The 22002-nt window shown below is 38.4% G+C and overlaps 1 protein-coding gene across 1 annotated transcript in view; it reads right to left on the bottom strand.

Moving 5' to 3' along the window:
- Window positions 1–2232: 2232 nt before the first annotated feature.
- Window positions 2233–22002, bottom strand: part of CLDN15 (claudin 15) — a 41195-nt gene continuing 21425 nt past the window's right edge. The window contains exons 3-5 of the mRNA XM_044673286.1: window positions 3330–3411; window positions 2790–2903; window positions 2233–2684 (exon numbers count right to left, since the gene is read on the bottom strand). Coding sequence (XP_044529221.1) covers window positions 2582–2684; window positions 2790–2903; window positions 3330–3411 — 299 coding nt within the window. The 3' untranslated portion in view covers window positions 2233–2581. The remainder of the gene's footprint in view (window positions 2685–2789; window positions 2904–3329; window positions 3412–22002) is intronic.

Raw genomic sequence — 22002 nt, 5'->3', positions numbered from 1 at the left:
CTCCCTATTATCTCTCTTGATGTGTGTGTTATTAAAGTTATTTTCCTCAGTTTTATAGATGAAGAAATTAAGTTTCCAAGAGGTTCAGACTCACCCACTGTCGCATGGCAATTTAAGTGTCAGAAGTAGAATCTGAACCCAGGTATTCCTGACTTGAAAACCAGCACTCCATCTATTATAGGCTAATAACAATCTGGTAAATCTCCAAAGAGAGTAGGCATTTCAAAACTGCATAAGTGATCCCTTAGACTTCCAAACAACAACAGCAAAAATACATCTCTAATCGAATGTAATGGACTTCTCTACTAGCAGCAATGCAATGATCCAGAACAATTCTGAGGGACTTATGAGAAAGAACACTATCCACATCCAGAGAAAGAACTGTGGGAGTAGAAACACAGAATAAAAATAACTGCTTGATCACATGGGTCGATGGGGATGTGATTGGGGATGTAGACACTAAATTATCACCCTAGTGCAAATATCAACAATATGGAATGTGGTGTAGAGTGGAGGCATAACTGTTTTTGCAGAATTTCTATTGTCAGTTAAGGTTTTTCTTGGGAAAAAGTTTCAGTTGGACTTGGGAACTCGTGGAGGGAACCAGGGTCCAGCTGAAGCTCCTTCTTGAGTTTGAAACCTAGCTTAGATTTGCAGTTTTTTGAGATTTGTTAATTTAGATAAATCCTTTGAATTTCCTATCCTACCTTATTTCCTACCTTCATTTCCCCTACCTGAATGTCTGAGAAGAGTGAATAGGAGAGTGAATCGGAGAGGTAGTTCAAATTTGTGATAGTTAGTGTTAGCCTGGCAACAGATTATTTACTGAGTCTTTGTATCCAACTTCCTAAACCCCTTTTGATTTCAAAATCACCTGGAGAGCTCAGTAAAGGCAGGTCCTTTCTCAGTCTCACATTCCTGCTTCCCTTCCCCCACCTGAGGTTTCTCTAAGCGGTGGTTAGGGCTTCCTTGATCCTCTACCCTGTCAATCTATCCTAGAAGACAATAAGCCCCTTTTATGTTTAAAAAAGACCTTCTGGCTACTTCATTAGTTAATTAATAAGAGAGGGAGGAAGGGGAAGAGAAACAATATACTTCCTGGGTTTGAAGGAAGCTGAGGATATCCATTTTGAAGGAAGTGTAACTTCAATACAAGTCCCTTCCTGTGAAACTGACTAAAGCCTGAAGTCAATTTCTATGTGTCTTGGCTGACTCTAACTTGGCTGTATAGTGTCCTTTACTTGAAGGGATCAGTCTATTTCCCTTCTGTGTTTTGTCTTTAACCTAAGTCCCAAGTCTGTATTTTCCTGCTGCTGTTTGCCTTCTTAGATTAATTCATCCTCTCCCTTGAAACCCTTGTTACCTCAGTGTTATACTCCCTGAACTCATACATTCCCTTATTTCTCCTATCACCTCAACTACCATCCTTCATCATTGAACCTTCCTCATCCACTATATTGCCTTAACTTCCCCTACCTACTCTATTCCCTTGATTACCTCCAGCCTTGGGTCCCTTACCTTGTCTTATTCCCTGATCCTACCAGTTATTACCCCTAGCTTCAGCCTCATATTATATCCTGTAAAACCCCTTATTACATCCTATCTAATTCCATATTACACTTTCCTAATCCCCACATTACATCTTAAAAGTCCCCTATAACAGGAAATAGGTCTTGATCAATGACACATGTAAAACCCAGTGGAATTGAATGTTGGCTATAGGAGGGGGGGTGAGAGGAGGGGAGGGAAAGAACATGAATCATGTAAACATGGGAAATTTTTCTTAATTAAATAAAAGAAAAAAAGGAAAATACATCTTCTAATTTCTTAAATCAATTATTTGAGTTCAGTCTGAAATTGGAGGCTTTCTTCTGATCAACAATAACACCTGACATTATTATTTAGCACTATACAGTTGTTAGAAGTTTTTTAAGTGCCTATTTCACTTGATCCTCACAAGGTGAAGTAGTAGTTCAAGTGTATTTTCATTTTTACAGATGAAGGAACTGAGTTTCACAGAAGTGGTTACTTTCTATAGTTGGAATATAAACTTTTCTGATTATAGACCCATTGTGAGTGTGTATGTGTTTGTCTGTGTGTCACACACACATACAAGCCTTATGCTCCCACAATTTCCTATTTGCCTCCCTCAGGCTCTCTCCACCCTTCTCAGTGTGCTGCCCCACCCCACTGCTACTCCACTCTCACCCCCCATGAATCCCTTAGTTTAACTGTGGTTGCAATATAAACTTTTATTTATACAAAATACACATACTCAGTGGTCCCCCCCAACTCAATCCCATAGGTTCTCCCAGAGACTGACCAAGGAAAGAGGCAATGGGGAGAAAGCTGCCCAATAGTTCAGGGCCAGAGAGGAAGGTGTGGGACATGAAATTCAGGGTGAAGCCTGGTGGCAGAGCTAGAGTAATTGTAGGGGTTTGGAGTGCTTGGAACTTGCTCGGAACCAAGGCAGAGCCAAAGTTCTAGGAGTGGGTCTGATTTTAGGTAGCTCATGCCCTCTCCTCCTGTTTTCTCCAAACTGGTGCAATAGAAGAGAGCAGAAGCTACCACCTAAGTCTCTCTATACATAGGCATTTTTCCCGTATTTGCCAAAGCTGACTTCACTATCCTCCGAAGTCCTTGGGGGCAGTACAGCCAAGGGAGCCTTGTAGGGTAGTGGAGCACTGCAAGAGAGATGGGGACAAGAGTTAAGCAATGGGGTCCCTTCCCTTCCTCCATAGCTTCCCTATCTGTGCCCCCTCCCTCTCATGCCCCTTCCTGAGGCTTACCTATTCGAGGGACTCTCTGGTGGGCAGCAGCAGTGGCTACAGAGGCAGATACCCCCAAGAATGCATATCAGGGAGGCACTCCAGCCTAGATACAGGGCAGGGCCTAGCTCATACCTGGAACAGCACAGGGATGGAATATCTGTGTTGGTGAACTTATGGCACATGTGCCAGAGGGGGCTGCTCCCCTCCCCCTCTCCACATGTGCCTAAGAATATTTCTCACATCACCCACCCCTCTGCCAAGCAGCCCAATGGAAACTCTTCCTCCCTCCCCTGTCTGGTGAAAGGGGGAAGTTCACATATGGTGTGAGAGTTGCAGTTTTGGTACTTGGTTTCTAAAAAGTTTGCCTACTGGAATTGTTGAATGTATGGAGCTCTGGGGCCAATGCTAAAGAGGGGAACTGAAAAGGGGAGCAGTCCTTATAGATGCATAGGAGGGCAGGACCTGACAGTTGGAGAATGGAACAGGGCAGTGAAACTTTGTGGCTGGGTATGGAACATGGAGACAAACAGAATCATAGAAAAGAGTTCCCATACTTACTTGGTCCCAGGATACATGGGGTCAAAGAACTGACGGGTGATATTAGCGGCATACCAGGAGATAGTCACCATCCCACAAATACCTGAGGGGAAAGATTAAAGGAGAGAGAATTATACTGAACCTCCCTAGCCTCTCACACTCCCTTTTGGGAGAAAAGACAAGGAAGAAAAGGAACCAAGTCACGAGAGGGAAATGGAAAACAAGAGAAGGCCTAAGAAGAACATATGCTCTCAGAGGTAGGGGAGAAAATGAAAGATGGATGGTTCAGCAAAAAATGGAGGCCTGGGAACTAAAACAACTAAAAAATTAAAACATCTACCAGAATCCTATATGAATAGTGTCAAAGACTACTCTCTTACTCACAATGAAAGCAAATTTCTTCAGCCAGGCCCTCCACAATCTAACTTCCACCTTATTTCTTCATCATGACTCTTAAGTCAAACTCAAAGTTTCCCTGACTTTGCCTTGCATATTTCCATCTGTGTACCTCTGATCACATTTTCTTCTCCCCTGGTTCATATTTTCCCCATCTTTCCCGCTCAAGGTACACCTCCTACATGAAACTTTCCTGGAATATTCCACCTCACCATGTTTTCTCCCTCCTTTAAGCTACTAAAACACATTCTGCCTTGTCCTGTTAAATATCTTTTCTTTTTCCTAAGCCCAGTGTCATACAGTGATAAGCTTGTGTGCTAGACGGTATTCTGTGTACTGGGGATACAAATACAAAAGTGATATAAGCCCTCTCCTCAAAGAACTTATATTCTTTTCTTAAAATATGTTTTTATTCTGAACTTAATCATCAAATTAAAATAGGCATTTCCAAATATAGAGTAAAAGGAGGGAGGATTATACATAAACCTATCTAGGGGTAGCTAGCTTTTCATACATGCTGACTAGAGCTAGAGGAAGTCACACAGTCCTGCTTACTTTAGTTGGGGTATCAATGCAGCAAGGCAATCTTTTTATTCATACCTGATTCCCACAGTAGATGGAAACCCTGCCTGACTCCATTCCTGCAAGTTACAATAACAATAAACATTTATTAAGCACCTATTCTGTGTCAAGTATACAACTGGGTGGTACAGTGGATAAAGTGCTGCCCCTGAAGTGGTAGTTGGAATTGAGTGAACCACTACTCCATCTTGTAACTCAAGTCTGGAACTAGCTCAATTCCCTTTCTATTCAATTATGGATCTAGCCCAATTTCTGTTTTGTGAGAAAACTTTATTCAATTATGGGAATTGTGAGGAAACTTTATTGCATTGTTCGAACCTAGGCCTACATGGCTGGAAAGCTGAACCAGCACTACTATTGCTTAGAGATTCCTAATTAGAGACCTAGGTTATATTGATAAAAAAATCTAGTCATATGAAAAGGCTGATGCAAAGAGTTTTCTCACATTTATACATCTCAAGTCACCTATATTCCTTATCTGAAAACTAGCTCCAAATCAGTCAATTAATTAATGTTTCTTTGTTCCTTTGAGTGAATATAGACACTTGGGGGAAAGTGGGGGAAGTGGGACACCTCTTCTGATTTCAGGAAACTGCACCAGTACGTTCTCCCCCTCCCTACCCAGAAAGCCTCATATCATTTTTCCATAGAGAAATCAGATTACCTAACTGTGTAAACTAGTTTATATCCTGTTAATTATTTTCTTTTAATGCATAAAAATCTGTTTCTCCCTGTATTTGGGTTTCAGTGCCAAGCTAAGGAGGCTTGATCTCAATTTATTATGCAATTGTCATGAATTGCTTAATAAACCAATATGCATAGAAACTCATACCTTTGTTTCCTCAATTATTTCATATTCTACCTGTCAGAGTCCCCATCCCTGATTCCCTATTTCATTCCACATATTAAATAGTCCAAATTTTATTTTCTCTCCTCCATTCTACTACTTCCCCCTGCCTCCCACCCTTTCAACTGAGGACCTTAAATCTTCTTTTTTTTTAAACATTTATTAATATTTATATTTTAGAAAATTTAACATGGTTACAAGATTTAAGCTCTTACTTTCCTCTTCACCCCCCGCACTCCCCCCACCCATGGCCGATGCACATTTCCACTAGTTTTGTCATGTGTCCTTGATCAAGACCAATTTCCAAATTGTTGGTAGTTGCATTGGTGTGGTACTTTCCATCCCCTATCATGTCCTCATCATCCCATGTATTCAAGCAGTTGATTTTCTTGTGTTTCCTCTCCTGCTGTTCTCCCTCTGAATGTGGGTAGCATTCTTTTCCATCAATCCCTCAGAATTGTCTGGGTCATTGCATTGCTGCTAGTACAGAAGTCCATTGCATTTGATTTTACCACAGTATATCAGTCTCTGTGTACAATGTTCTTCTGGCTCTGCTTCTTTCACTTTGCATTAGTTCCTGGAGGTCTTTCCAATTCACATGGAATTCCTCCAGTTTATTATTCCTTTTAGCACAATAGTATTCCATCACCAGCATATACCACAGTTTGTTCAGCCATTCCCCAATTGAAGGACATACCCCCGTTTTCCAGTTTTTGCCACCACAAAAAGCGCGGCTATAAATATTTTTGTACAAGTCTGTTTATCTATGATCTCTTTGGGGTACAAGCCCAATAATGGTATGGCTGGATCAAGGGGTAAGCATTCTTTTATAGCCCTTTGAACATAGATCCAAATTGCCATCCAGAATGGTTGGATCAGTTCACAGCTCCACCAGCAATGCATTAATGTGCCAACTTTGCCACATCCCCTCCAACATTCATTACTCTCCCCTTCTTTCATTTTAGTCATTCTGCTAGGTGTGAGGTAATACCACAGAGTTGTTTTGATTTGCTTTTCTCTAATTATTAGAAATTTAAAACACTTTCTCATGTGCTTATTGATAGTTTTTATTTCTTTACCTGAAAATTGCCTATTCATGTCTCTTGCCCATTTATCAATTGGGGAATGGCATGATTTTTTATGCAATTGATTTAACTCCTTATATATTTGAGTAATTAGACCTCTGTCAGAGTTTTTTGTTATAAAGATTTTTTCCCAGTTTGTTATTTCCCTTCTGATTTTGGCTACATTGTTTTGGTTTGTACAAAAGCTTTTTAGTTTGATATAATCAAAATAATTTATTTTACATTTTGTAATTTTCTCTAACTCTTGCTTGGTTTTAAAATCTTTCCTTTCCCAGAGATCTGACAAGTATACTATTCTGTGTTCACTTAACTTATTTATAGTTTCCCTCTTTATATTCAAGTCATTCACCCATTCTGAATTTATCTTGGTGTAGGGTGTGAGATGTTGATCTAAACCTAATCTCTCCCATATTGTTTTCCAAATTTCCCAACAGTTTTTGTCAAATAGTGGATTTTTGTCCCCAAAATTGGGCTCTTTGGGTTTATCATATACTGTCTTGCTGACGTCACTTACCCCAAGTCGATTCCACTGATCCTCCCTTCTGTCTCTTAGCCAGTACCATACCGTTGTTTTTTTGTTTGTTTTTTTAAAATTTTAAACCCTTAACTTCTGTGTATTGACTTATAGGTGGAAGATTGGTAAGGGTAGGCAATGGGGGTCAAGTGACTTGCCCAGGGACACACAGCTGGGAAGTGTCTGAGGCCGGATTTGAACCTAGGACCTCCTGTCTCTAGGCCTGGCTCTCAATCCACTGAGCTACCCAGCTGCCCCCTACCATACCGTTTTGATGACTGATGCTTTATAGTATAGTTTAATATCTGGTACTGCTAGGCCCCCTTCCTTCACATTTTTTTTCATTATTTCCCTTCATATTCTTGATCTTTTGTTATTCCAAATGAACTTTGTTATAGTTTTTCCTAATTCAGTGAAAAAGATTTTTGGTAATTTGATAGGTATGGCACTAAATAGGTAAATTAATTTGGGTAGAATGGTCATTTTTATTATGTTAGTTCGTCCTACCCATGAGCAATCAATGTTTTTCAAATTGTTTAGATCTAGTTTTACTCATTTGGAAAGTGTTTTGTAGTTGTTTTCATATAATTTCCTGTGTTTGTTTTGGTAGATAGATTCCTAAGTATTTTATATTGTCTAGGGTGTTTTTAAGTGGTGTTTCTCTTTCTACCTCTTGCTGCTGTGATGTATTGGAAATATATAGAAATGCTGATGATTTATGTGCATTTATTTTGTACCCTGCAACTTTGCTAAAGTTGTTGATTATTTCTACAAGCTTCTTAGTTGATTCTCTAGGATTTTTTAAGTAGACCATCATATCCTCTGCAAAGATTGATAGCTTAGTCTCCTCATTGCCTATTTTAATACCCTCAATTTCTTTTTCTTCTCTAATTGCTACTGCTAGTGTTTCTAGTACAATGTTAAATAATAGAGGAGATAATGGGCATCCTTGTTTTACTCCTGATCTTATTGGGAAGGCTTCTAATTTATCCCCATTGCATATAATGCTTGTTGATGGTTTCAGGTATATACTGTTTATTATTTTTAGGAAAGGTCCTTCTATTCCTATACTCTCTAGTGTTTTCAATAGGAACGGGTGCTGTATTTTGTCAAAGGCTTTTTCAGCATCTTTTGAGATAATCATGTGATTTTTGTTTTTTAGACTGTTGATATGGTCAATTATGTGGATGGTTTTCCTAATGTTGAACCAACCTTGCATTCCTGGTATAAATCCCACCTGATCATGGTGGATGATCTTCTTAATTACTTGCTGGAGTCTCTTTGCTGGTATTCTATTTAAGATTTTTGCATCTATGTTCATTAGGGAGATTGGTCTATCCTTTTCTTTCTCTGTTTTTGATCTCCCTGGCTTTGGAATCAGTACCATATTTGTGTCATAAAAGGAATTTGGTAGGACTCCTTCTTTGCTTATCATATCAAATAATTTGTTTAGTATTGGGATTAGTTGCTCTTTGAATGTCTGATAGAATTCACTTGTGAATCCATCAGGCCCTGGCGATTTTTTCTTAGGGAGTTCTTTGATGGCTTGTTCAATTTCTTTTTCTGAAATGGGATTATTTAGGTATTCTATTTCTTCTGCTGTTAACCTAGGCAATTTATATTTTTGTAAATATTCATCCATATCTCCTAAATTGTTATATTTGTTGCCATGTAATTGGGCAAAATAGTTTTTAATGATTGCCTTAATTTCCCCTTCATTAGAGGTGAGGTCTCCCTTTTCATCTTTGATACTGTCAATTTGGTTTTCTTCTTTCCTTTTTTTAATTAGATTGACCAGTACTTTGTCTATTTTATCTGTTTTTTCAAAATACCAGCTTCTAGTCTTATTTATTAATTCAATAGTTCTTTTACTTTCGATTTTATTAATTTCTCCCTTGATTTTTAGTATTTCTAATTTAGTTTTCATCTGAGGATTTTTAATTTGCTGGCTTTCTAATTTTTTAAGTTGCATGCCCAATTCATTAATCTCTGCCCTCCTTAATTTGTTAATATATGCACTCAAGGATATAAACGTCCCCCTGAGTACTGCCTTGGCTGCATCCCACAGAGTTTGGTAGGATGTCTCATCATTGTCATTTTCTTCAATGAAATTGTTGATTGTTTCTATGATTTCTTCTTTGACTAGCTGGTTTTGGAGAATCATATTATTTAATTTCCAATTGGTTTTTGATTTGCCTGTCCAGGTGCCCTTACTAATTATTGTTTTTATTGCATTATGATCTGAGAAAGTTACATTTATTATTTCTGCTCTTTTGCATTTGTTTGCAATGTTTCTATGCCCTATTACATGGTCAATCTTTGTGAATGTACCATGTGCAGCTGAAAAGAAGGTGTATTCCTTTTTGTCCCTATTTATTTTTCTCCACATATCAATTAAATCTAATTTTTCTAGGATTTCATTCACCTCTCTTACCTCTTTCTTATTTATTTTTCGGTTTGATTTATCTAGATCTGAAAGAGGAATATTTAGATCTCCCACTATTATGGTTTTACTGTCTATTTCCTTCTTGAGCTCTGCCAGTTTCTCCTTTATGAATTTGGATGCTATGCCACTTGGTGCATACATATTGAGCAGTGTTATTTCTTTATTATTTATACTGCTTTTAATCAGGATGTAATGACCTTCCCTGTCTTTTTAAATCATATCTATTTTTACTTTGGCTTTGTCAGAAATCATAATAGCCACTCCTGCCTTCTTTTTCTCATTTGATGCCCAAAAGATTTTGCTCAAGCCCTGAACCTTAAACTTGTGTATGTCCACCCGCCTCATATGTGTTTCTTGTAGACAACATATGCTAGGATTTTGGTTTCTAATCCATTCTGCTATTTGCTTCTGTTTTATGAGTGAGTTCATCCCATTCACATTCAGAGTCATAATTGTCAGTTGTGCATTCTCTGACATTTTCGTATCCTCCCCTATTCCTATCCCCTCTTAAACTATTTCCTTTTAAACCAGTGGTTTGCTTTCAGCCAGTATCCCTTATCCCCTCCCTTGATTTACTTCCTTTTCTACCCCCTCCCTTATTATTCCTCTCTTTTTATTTTTAAAGGCCTAATGAATTCCCTCCCCCTTCTCCCCTCCCTTTTTTGACCTCCCCATTCCCCTGCTCCCCTTGGTTTATCCCTTCTGACTTTCTCAGTAGGGTTAGATAGAGTTTTTTGTTGTTTTTTTAACCCTTGTACTTCGGTGTATTGTCTCATAGGTGGAAGATTGGTAAGGGTGGGCAATGGGGGTCAAGTGACTTGCCCAGGGTCACACAGCTGGGAAGTGGCTGAGGCCAGATTTGAACCTAGGACCTCCTGTCTCTAGGCCTGACTCTCACTCCACTGAGCTACCCAGCTGCCCCTAGATAGAGTTTTATATCCCAATGGATATAACTATTCTTCCCTCTCAGGGTTAATTACACTGAGAGTAAGGTGTAAATATTACCTCTTAATGCTCTCTTCCTCTCCTTCTTATAATAATATTCATCCCTTCTCCTTCCCATGCCCTCTTTGTGTGTAATAGAATATCCTATTTTTCTTATTCCTTCAAGATTCTCTTAGTGTCTCTACTATTCATCCCCCTTTTTTCCTTCCCACCCATATTATCTTAGACCATTTGGCATTCCAACCTCTCCCTATGAATAATTCTTCTAATTATTATAATAGTGAATGCTATAATGGTGAACAGAGTTCACTACAGAGAATTATACATAACATTTCCCCGCATAGGAGTACCAATAATTAGATCTTATTGAAGCCCTTAAAGAGGCAAATTTAAAAAAATATGAGTTTTCTTACTTTCCCTTCTGTTTCTTATTTACCTTTTCATGTTTCTCTTGATTTTTGTGGTTGGATATCAAACTTTCCATTTAGTCCTGGTCTCTTTTGTGCAAATGCTTGGAAATTTTCTATCTTGTTAAATGCCCAAACTTTCCCCTGGAAGAATATAGTCAGTTTTGATGGGTAGGTGATCCTTGGTTGTAAACCCAGTTCTCTTGCCTTTCTGAATATCATATTCCAAGCCTTGCGGTCTTTTAGTGTGGAGGCTGCCAGATCCTGTGTGATCCTGATTGGTGCTCCTTGATATCTGAATTGTCTCTTTCTGGCTTCTTGTAATATTTTTTTTCTTTTACTTGGAAGGTCTTGAATTTGGCTATTATATTCTGGGGGTTGTCTTTTCAGGGTCTAGTGTAGAGGGTGATCTATGGATCCTTTCAATGTCTATATTGCCCTCTTGATATAGAACTTCAGGGCAGTTTTGCTGAATAATTTCTTTTAGTATGGAGTCCAAATTTCTATTAATTTCTGGTTTTTCAGGAAGACCAATGATTTTCACATTGTCTCTTCTAGACCTGTTTTCTTGATCTGTCAGTTTCTCATTGAGATATTTCATGTTTCCTTCTATTTTATCTGTCTTTTGACTTTGTTTTATTTGATCTTGCTGTCTTGATAGATCATTGGCTTCTACTTGCCCAATTCTTGTCTTTAGAGACTGGTTTTCTGCTATAAGCTTTTGATTTTCTTTTTCAGTTTGGTCTGACCTGTTTTCCAGCTGTTTGATTTTGGTCTCCAATTTGCTTATTAATTCTTTTGATTTGGGGGCATCTTTTTCTAATTGCTCAATTCTAGCCTTTAGAGACTGGTTTTCCTTTTCAATCTGGTCATTTCTGGTCTTTGATTTACTTGCCTCACTTTCCAATTGTGAAATTCTGCCTTTTAAACTGTTATTTTCTTTCCAGATCTCTTCCATCTTTCTCATGATCTCAGATCTGAACTCTTCAAGACCTTGTGACCCATTTTCATTGTTTTGGGAAGGTTTGGATTGTTTGTTCTCCTCTACTGTTTCCTCTGTTGTCTGGATTTTTTCTGTGTAAAAGTTGTCAAGTGTTAAAGGTTTTTTCTTCTTCATCTTTCTCTTCTGGTTTTCCTGATGATTCTGGCTTGCCATTGTAAGCTGAGTTCCCTCTCAGCTTTATGCTCACGCCCAGGATCTGTTTGTGTCTCTTTAGATATTCCTGAGGTCTCAGGTATAGTTATTTTGGGACAAGCCTCCTGGTAGTCTCCTTGCTCGTTCTTTTGCCTGAAGCTCCTTTAACAGTTTCAGGGAGCTGCTTCCGCAGTCAAGCACCTCTCTGCACTGGGTCCCCACTTAAGGTCCGCTCTTGCACTCAGGATCAGCCCCTTCGTCCACTCCCCAGTCCACGCTTTAATCCGTGCCTCAGCCGGCGCCTGTGTCAGTCCCTTTGCCTGCACCTGGGCTCAGGGTCTGCGCTCAGAGTCTGCCAGTTCCTCAGGCTCCCGGGGGGGGGGGCGGGGATCCCAAGTCTTGCTGCTCCCAGGAACAAGCCCTGGTGAGCTGCCAATGACCCAATGGGTGCCCCAAACCTGCTCTTACTCCCGTGTGCTGGGCTTTGGTGCGGTAGATGGTGTGGGGTGGGGGAGGGGGTTGCTCCGCTCGTGTTTTCGTGGGAGCTGTTTCACCCCTTTATAGCATGGAAATGCCCCGTTTCCACGAACCTCCGATGCTGCACCCTGTTGTCTTCTTGAGGAGTCCTATATGCGTGGGTTAGGAGAGGTCAAGAAGTTGCTTTTTACTCTGCCGCCATCTTAACCCCCTCTTAAATCTTCTTTTAATGAGAAAAATGTAAGAAAATTTTCACTATGAATTCCCTCTTCTCCACTTTAATCTTAAACTCGCTTGATTAGTATCCTTCTCTCCTCCTTTCTCCCAGTGTCTGATAAGACAGCCTTTCTCCTTTTCAAAGCCAAATTCTCTAATGTCTGTCAGGCAAGTAGTACTTATTAAGTAACAGGCACTGTACTAAGCTCTGGATATTCAAAGAAAGGCAAAAAAAGCCAGCTCCTTCTCTCATGGAACTCTAATGAGTGAGTCAACATGCAAACAGTTCTGTACAAATAAAGGTACATACAGGTCAAGTGATGGGATGCCTAAGCGGGAAAGATTAAGGAAACCTGGGAAAGCTTCTTGAAGAAGATGAGGCTTTTGCTGGGCCTTGAAGGAAGCCAGGCAGGAGATGGGAGTGTCACACTCAAGGAATAGCAAGGAAGCCAGTGAGTTACTGGATCAGAGAGTACACAGAGGGGAGTAAGGTTTAAGACTGGAAATGTAGGAAGAGACTCTAAAAGTCAAAGAGAAGATTTTGTATTTGATCCTGAAGGTAAAAGGAAACCATTGGAACTTAGGGAATAGGGAGGTCACATGGTCAGATCTTAGTGTGAGGAAGATCAAACTGACACCTGAATAAAAGATGCATTAGAATTGGGAGACCTGAGGCAAGGAGACTAATCATAAAGCTATTAGAAAAACAGCTAGGTAGCTCAGTGGATAAAGAGCCAGAAGTAGAAATGGGAGGTTCTGGGTTCGAATCTGACCTTAGATACTTCCTAGCTATGTGACTCTAGGCAAGTCACTTAAACCTCATTGCCTAACCTTTACCACTCTTCTGCCTTGGATCCAATATTTAGTATTGATTCTAAGACAGAAGGTAAGGATTTAAAAAAATAATAAAGCAGATAGTAGTCTAGCCATAAGGCTATAAGGGACCTTCATTAGGGTTGCTGGAGTATCAAAGGAGAGAAGGGATATATATGACAGAGTAACAATGGTAAAAACAACAGGACTTGATAACTGGTTGAATATGGTGTCAGATATGATCTCATCCCTTTTCATACTTTCTAACATCTTATTCCTTCAAATATCCCTTCCTCTCTAATCGAACATCTCTCCCTATCAAACATTTGGTAAGCACCTACTATATGCCAGGAATTGCATTAAGCACTGGGGTCAAAAAAAGAGACAAAAGACAGTCCTTGCCCTGGAGAGACTCACAATCTAATGAAAGTTAAAGACAAACAAACTATATACAGGATAAATAGGAAATAATTGAGAGAAAAGGCACTAGAATTAAAAGAGTTTGGGCAAACCTTTTTTGTAGAAGATGGGATTTTAGACAGGGCTTAAAGAAATCCAGGGAAGTCAGTGGGCAGAAAAGAAGAGGGAGAGCATTTCAGGCATGGAGGTTATTGTAGTTTAGTCATTTTTCAATCATGTCTGATCCTTTCATGACCCCATTTGAGGTTTCCTTAGCAAAGATACTGGGTTTGCCATTTCCTTCTCCATCTCATTTTACAAATGAGGGAACTGAGGCAGATGGGATTAAGTGACTTGCCCAGGGTCACACATCTATTAAGTGCCTGAGGTCAGATTTGAACTTAGAAGGATGAGTCTTCCTGACTCCAGGTCTGGCATTCTATCCACTGTGACACCTGGCTGCCCCTAGGTATGTGGGACAGACAGAGAAATGCTCAGAGAGATAGAGTATATTGTTCTTGGAAGAACCAGGAGGCCAATGCCATTGGATCAAAGGGTGTGGGGCAGGTATAAAAACACTGGAAAGGGGGGTAGCTGGGAGCTCAGTGGATTTAGTCAGGCCTAGAGATGGGAGGTCCTAGGTTCAAATCTGGCCCCAGACACTTCCCAGCTGTATGACCCTGGGCAAGTCACTTGACCCCCACTGCCTACCCTTAACACTCTTCCACCAAGGAGCCAATACAGAGAAGTTAAGGGTTTCAAAAACAAACAACAACAACAACAAAAAAATAAACCACTAGAAAGGGAGTCAGGGGCTAGGATATGAAGGAATTTTGTATTTGATCCTGGATTTTGTTTTTAATACTGGTTTTTAATTTAATTTAATTTAAATTTATTTTGTGTTTGATACTGGTTCCTTTCCTCCTTCCTTCAAATATGCCCAAGTCTACTCCATCCTTAAAAAAAAAATTCTTTTTCTGGGTTAAGATGGTGGCAGAGTAAAAAGCAGCTGCTTAACCTCTCCTAACCACGCATACAGAACTCCTCAAGAGGACATAAAAACAAATCCAGACGAACGAAGGGACCCCACAACAGGGTGCAGTGTTGAAGGTATGTGGGATCGGGACATTTCATTGCTATAAAGGGATGAAATAGCTCTCACTAAAAAGCGAGCTGAGCAATCCCCTCCCCCCACACCACCTACAGTGCCAAAGCCAGCGCACAAGAGTTAGAGCAAGTTTGGGGCATCCATTAAGTCCTTGGCAGCTCACCAGGGCTTGCTGCTGTGAGCAGCAAGACATAAGACCCCAAGAGGCTAAAGAACCAGACTTTGAACACAGACCTTGAGCCCAGGTGCGGACCTTGGGTGGGGACCCAGCACAGAGGGGAGCATGACTGTGGAAGTAGCACCCTGAGATTGTTAAAGGAGCAGAGGAACAAGAAGGGGACCACCAGGAGGCTTGACCCTGAGAACAACTAAACCTGAGACCTCAGGAGCCTAAAGAACGCAGACAGACCCTGGGCGTGAGGATAAAGCTGAGAGGGCACTGGGCTAACAATGGCAAGCCAGACACAAGAACCCCAGAAGAGAAAGATCAAGAAGAAATCTTTAACACTCGACAACTTTTACACAGAAAAATTTCAGACAACAGAGCAAACAACAGAGGAGAATGAACAAGTAATCATATCCAAACCTTCCCAAAAAAATGAAAACTGGTCACAAGCTCTTGAAGAGTTCAAATCTAAGATTATGAGAAAGATTGAAGAGATCTGGCAAAAAAAAAAAATAACAATTTAAAAGGCAGAATTTCGCAATTGGAAAGTGAGGCTCAGAAATCAAATAAATTGATAAGCAACTTGAAGACCAGAAATGACCAGCTGGAAGCCTTGAAAAACCAAACAGACCAGATTGAAAAGGAAAACCAAGATTATAGCCGAAAACCAGTCTCTAAAGGCTAGAATTGGGCAATTAGAAGCCAATGATCTCTCAAGACAGCAAGAACAAATAAAGCAAAGTCAAAAGACTGATAAAATACAAGGAAACATGAAATATCTCAACAAGAAATTGACAGATCAAGAAAACAAGTCTAGAAGGGACAATCTGAGAATCATTGGTCTTCTTGAAAAAGCAGAAATTAATAGAAATTTGGACTCCATACTAAAAGAAATTATTCAGCAAAACTGCCCTGAAGTTCTATATCAAGAGGGCAATATAGACATTGAAAGGATCCATAGATCACCCTCTACACTAGACCCTGAAAAGACAACCCCCAGAATATAATAGCCAAATTCAAGACCTTCCAAGTAAAAGAAAAAATATTACAAGAAGCCAGAAAGAGACAATTCAGATATCAAGGAGCACCAATCAGGATCACACAGGATCTGGAAGCCTCCACACTAAAAGACCACAAAGCTTGGAATATGATATACAGAAAAGCAAGAGAACTGGGTCTATAACCAAGGATCACCTACCCATCAAAACTGACTACATACTTCCAAGGGAAAGTATGGGCATTCAACAAGATAGAAGATTTCCAAGTATTTGCACAGAAAAGACTAGGACTAAAAATGGAAAGTTCAATATCCAAACACAAAAACCAAGAGAAACATGAAAAGGTAAATAAGAAACAGAAGGGAAAGTAAGAAAACTCTTATTTTTTTAAATTTGCCTCTTTAAGGGCTTTAATAAGATCAAATTATTTGTATTCCTATATGCAGAAATAAGTGTAATCTTCAAAAACTGAATTCACTATTATAGTAATTAGAAGAATTATTCACAGAGAGAGGTTGGAGCACTAAATGGTCTAAGATGAGATGGGGGGGGAAGAAGGGGGTGAATAGTAGATGGCATCAAGAGAAAGTTGAATGAATAAGAAAAATAGAATATTCTATACCACACAAAGAGGGCATGGGAAGGGGAGGGGATGAATACTATTATAAGAAGGAAAGGAAGAGAGCATTAAGAGGTAATACTTAAACCTTACCCTCAGCAGAATTAACCCTGAGAGGAAACAGTATCTATATCCATTGGGATATAGAATTCTATCTAACCCTCCTGAGAAAGTCAGAAGGGATTAACCAAGGGGAGCAGGGGAGTAGAGGTCAAAAAAGGGAAGGGAAGAGAGGGGGGAGGGAATTCATTAGGCCTTAAAAAATAAAAAGAGGGGAATAATAAGGGAGGGGGTAGAAAGGGAAGTAAATCGAGGGAGGGTTCAAGGGGGACTGGTCTAAAACAAACCACTGGTTTAAAAGGAAATAGTGTAAGAAGAAGGGGTAGAACTAGGAGAGGATAACAAAATGTTGGGGAAAACACAACTGATAATTATAACTCTGAATGTGAATGGGATGAACTCACCCATAAAACGGAAGCAAATAGCAGAGTGGATTAGAAACCAAAATCCTACCATATGTTGTCTACAAGAAACACATATGAGGCGGGCAGACATACACAGGTTTAAGGTCAAGGGCTGGAGCAAAATCTTTTGGGCTTCAAATGAGAAAAAGAAGGCAGGAGTGGTGATCATGATTTCTGACAAAGCCAAAGTAAAAATAGATATTATTAATAGACAGGGAAGATAATTACATCCTGATAAAAGGCAGTATAGACAATGAGGAAATAACAGTAATCAACATGTATGCACCAAATGGTATAGCATCAAAATTCCTAAAGGAGAAACTGGCTGAGCTCAAGAAGGAAATAGATAGTAAAACCATACTAGTGGAAGAAGTAAATATTCCTCTTTCAGATCTAGATAAATCAAACCAAAAAATAAATAAGAAAGAGATAAGAGAGGTGAATGAAATCCTAGAAAAATTAGAATTAATAGATATGTGGAGAAAAATAAAAAGGGAGAAAAAGGAATACACCTTTTCAGCTGCACATGGTACATTCACAAAGATTGACCATGTAATAGGGCATAGAAACATCACAAAAAAAATACAAAAGATCAGAAATAATAAATGTAACCTTCTCAGATCATAATGCAATAAAAATAATAATTAGTAAGGGCACATGGACAGGTAAATCAAAAACTAATTGTAAATTAAATAATATTATTCTCCAAAATCAATTAGTTAAAGAAGAATTCATAGAAAAAATCAATAATTTCATTGAAGAGAATGACAATGATGAGATATCATACCAAACTCTGTGGGAAGCAGCTAAGGCATTACTCGGGAAATTTATATCCTCGAGTGCATATATTAACAAATTAGAGAGGGCAAAGATCAATGAACTGGGCATGCAAATTAAAAAACTAGAAAGGGAACAAATTAAAAATCTTCAGCTAAAGACCCAATTAGAGATTACAAAAATTAAAGGAGAAATCAATAAAATTGAAAGTAAAAGAACTATTGAATTAATAAATAAGACTAGAAGCTGGTACTTTGAAAAAACAAACAAAATTGACAAAAGTACTGGTCAGTCTAATTTAAAAAAAGGAAAGAAGAAAACCAAATCATCAGTATCAAAGATAAAATGGTAGACCTTACCTCTAATGAAGAGGAAATCAAGGCAATCATTAAAAACTATTTTGTGCAATTATATAGCAATCTAAGTGAGATGGATGAATATTTACAAAAATATAAATTGCCTAGATTAGCAGTAGAAGAAATAGAATACTTAAATAATCCCATATCAGAAAAAGAAATTGAACAAGCCATCAAAGAACTCCCTAAGAAAAAATCCCCAGGGCCTGATGTATTCACAAATGAATTCTATTAAACCTTCAAAGAACAACTAACTCCAATACTATACAAACTATTTGACATAATAAGCAAAGAAGGAGTTCTACCAAATTCCTTTTATGATACAAATATGGTACTGATCCCAAAGCCCGGTAGATCAAAAACAGAGAAAGAAAACTACAGACCAATCTCCTTAATGAACATAGATGCAAAAATCTTAAACAGAATACTAGCAAAAAGACTCCAGCAAGTGATCACGAGGGTTATTCATTATGATCAGGTGGGATTTATACCAGGAATGCAAGGATGGTTCAACAACCATTCACATAATTGACCATATCAACAAGCAAACCAACAAAAACCACATGATTATCTCAATAGATGCTGAAAAAGCCTTTGACAAAATACAACATCCATTCCTATTGAAAACACTAGAAAGTATAGGAATAGAAGGACCTTTCCTAAAAATAATAAACAGTATATATCTAAACCATCAACAAGCATCATATGCAATGTGGATAAATTAGAAGCCTTTCCAATAAGATCAAGTGTGAAACAAGGATGCCCATTGTCACCTCTATTATTTAACAATGTACTAGAAACACTAGTAGTAACAATTAGAGAAGAAAAAGAAATTGAAGGTATTAAAATAGGCAATGAGGAGACTAAGCTATCACTCTTTGCAGAGGATATGGTCTACTTAAAAAATCCTAGAGAATCAACTAAAAAGCTAGTAGAAATAATCAACAACTTTAGCAAAGTTGAAGGATACAAAATAAATGCACATAAATCCTCAGCATTTCTATATATCTCCAACACATCACAACAGCAAGAGGTAGAAAGAGAAACACCATTTAAAATCACCCTACACAATATAAAATACTTAGGAATCTATCTACCAAAACAAAACACAGGAATTATATGAGCACAACTACAAAACACTTTCCAAACAATTAAAACTAGATCTAAACAAATGGAAAAACATTGATTGTTCATGGGTAGGACAAGCTAACATAATAAAAATGACCATTCTACCCAAATTAATTTACCTATTTAGTGCCATACCTATCAAATTACCAAAAAACTTTTTTACTGAATTAGAAAAAACTATAACAAAGTTCATTTGGACGAACAAAAGATCAAGAATATCAAGGGAAATAATGAAAAAAAAATGTGAAGGAAGGGGGCCTAGCAGTACCAGATATTAAACTATACTATAAAGCAGCAGTCATCAAAACAATATGGTACTGGCTAAGAGACAGAAGGGAGAATCAGTAGAATAGACTTGGGGTAAGTGACATCAGCAAGACTATCTATGATAAACTCAAAAAGCCTAACTTTTGTAACAAAAATCCACTATTTGACAAAAACTTTTGGGAAAATTAACGATATGGGAAGAGATTAGGTTTAGATCAACATCTCACACCCTACCCCAAGATAAATTCAGAATGGGTGAATGACTTGAATATAAAGAAGGAAACTATAAGAAAATTAGGTTAACATAGAATAGTATACCTGACAGATCTATGGGAAAGGGAAAAATTTTAAACCAAGCAAGTTAGAAAAAATTACGAAATGTAAAATAAATAATTTTGATTATATTAAATTAAAAAGGTTTTGTACAAACAAAAACAATGCAACCAAAATCAGAAGGGAAACAACAGACTGGGAAAAAATCTTTATAACAAAAAATTCTGACAGGGATCTAATTACTCAAATATACAAGGAGCTAAATGAATCGTATAAAAAATCAAGCCATTCCCCAATTGATAAATGGGCAAGGAACATGAATAAGCAATTTTCAGATAAAACTATCAATAAGCACATGAGAAAGTGTTCTAAATCTAATAATTAGAGAAATGCAAATCAAAACAACTCTGAGGTATCACCTCACACCTAGCAGATTGGCTAAAATGACAGAAGGGGAGAGTAATGGATGTTGGAGGGGATGTGGCAAAATTTGGATATTAATGCATTGCTGGTAGAGTTGTGAACTGATCCAACCATTCTGGAAGGCAATTTGGAACTATGCCCAAAGAGCTCTAAAAGACTGCCTGCCCATAGTATTGCTGGGTTTGTACCCCAAAGAGATCATAAACAGACTTGTACAAAAATATTTATAGCCGTGCTTTTTGTGGTGGCAAAAAACTGGAAAACGAAGAGATGCCCTTCAATTGGGGAATGGCTGAACAAATTGTGGTATATGCTGGTGATGGAATACTATTGTGCTCAAAGTAATAATAAACTGGAGGAATTCCATGTGAACTGAAAAGACCTCCAAGAATTGATGCAGAGTGAAAGGAGCAGAACCAGGAGAATATTATACACAGAGGCTGATACACTGTGGTAAAATAGAATGTAATGGACTTCTGTACTAGCAGCAATGCAATGACCCAGGACCATTCTGAGGGATTTATGGAAAAGAATGCTACCCACATTCAAAGGAAGAACTGCAGGAGTGGAAACACAGAAGAAAAACAACTGCTTGAACACATGGGTGGATGCAGACATGGTTGGGGATGTGACACTAAACAACCACACAAATGCAACTATCAATAATATGTAAATAAGTCTTGATTGATCACACATGTTAAAACCAGTGGAAATGCATTGGATATGGGAGGGTAAAGGGGGGTGAAGGGGAAAGTAAAAACAAGAATCATGTAACCATAGAAAATCTTTCTAAAAAAATAAAATATTTTTAAAAAAATTGTTAGACAATATTATCTCCTCATTCCATATCTCTCCTCTCTTTTTCCACTAAAAGCTTGGAAAATTTGTCTATACTCATTGCCTCCATTTTCTTTTCTCTCACTCATTCAACCCTTTTACTTCATCATTCAACTAAAACTGCTCTCTCTTTCTTAATTTACCAGTATTCTCTCAATAATCTATAGGTTTTTCTCAGTTCTCATCCTTCTTGCCCTTACTACTGCATTTGACCCTGCTGACAAGCTTCACTTTCTGTGTAACCTTGATTCTAGGTTTTTGTGAGATTTCTCTTTAGTTCTCTTTGTACCTGTATGACTGACCTTTCAACAAAAGGGTCCTTTACTGGTTCATCATTCACCTGATAACTCTGGGTATTTCAACACTCTCTCTCAGTGATTTTCATCAGCTCCCATGGGTTTAATTATCAACTGTATGCATATGACTCACAGAGCTATATATCTAGCTTGTTTCTCCCCTGAGCTTACGTCCCACATCACCAACTATTAGACATTTCAAACTAGATGTCATAGCCATCTCAAAGTCAACATGTACAAAATAGAACTCAATTTTTTCCCTCAAGTCCACTCCTTTTCTAAACTCCCCTATTTCTGGCAAAGGTACCACCAGCTTTCCAGTTTCCCAGGTCATACTCTTTGCTCTCCTTCATCCATATATCCAATCAGTTGCCAAAATCTTGACATTTCTATCTCTATGATATCTCTACAATCCACTCCCTTCTTTCTACTTACATAGCCACCTCAGTTTGTGCTCTCATCACTTCTCCCTAATGGCCTCCTACTTAATCTTTTTTTTTCCTTGTTTTTTTTTTTTTTGCATTTTTTCAAACATTTATTAATATTCATTTTTAACATGGTTACATGATTCATGCTCCTCCTTTCCCCTTCACCCCCCCGCAATCCCCCACCCATGGCCGATGCACATTTCCACTAGTTTTGTCATGTGTCCTTGATCAAGACCAATTTCCAAATTGTTGGTAGTTGCATTGGTGTGGTAGTTTCGAGTCCACACCCTCA

Source organism: Gracilinanus agilis, chromosome 4, assembly GCF_016433145.1.
Source record: "Gracilinanus agilis isolate LMUSP501 chromosome 4, AgileGrace, whole genome shotgun sequence".
Taxonomy (NCBI): Eukaryota; Metazoa; Chordata; class Mammalia; order Didelphimorphia; family Didelphidae; genus Gracilinanus; species Gracilinanus agilis.
Note: the sequence above shows the minus strand (reverse complement) of the source record. Positions and strands in the feature narration are given on the sequence as shown.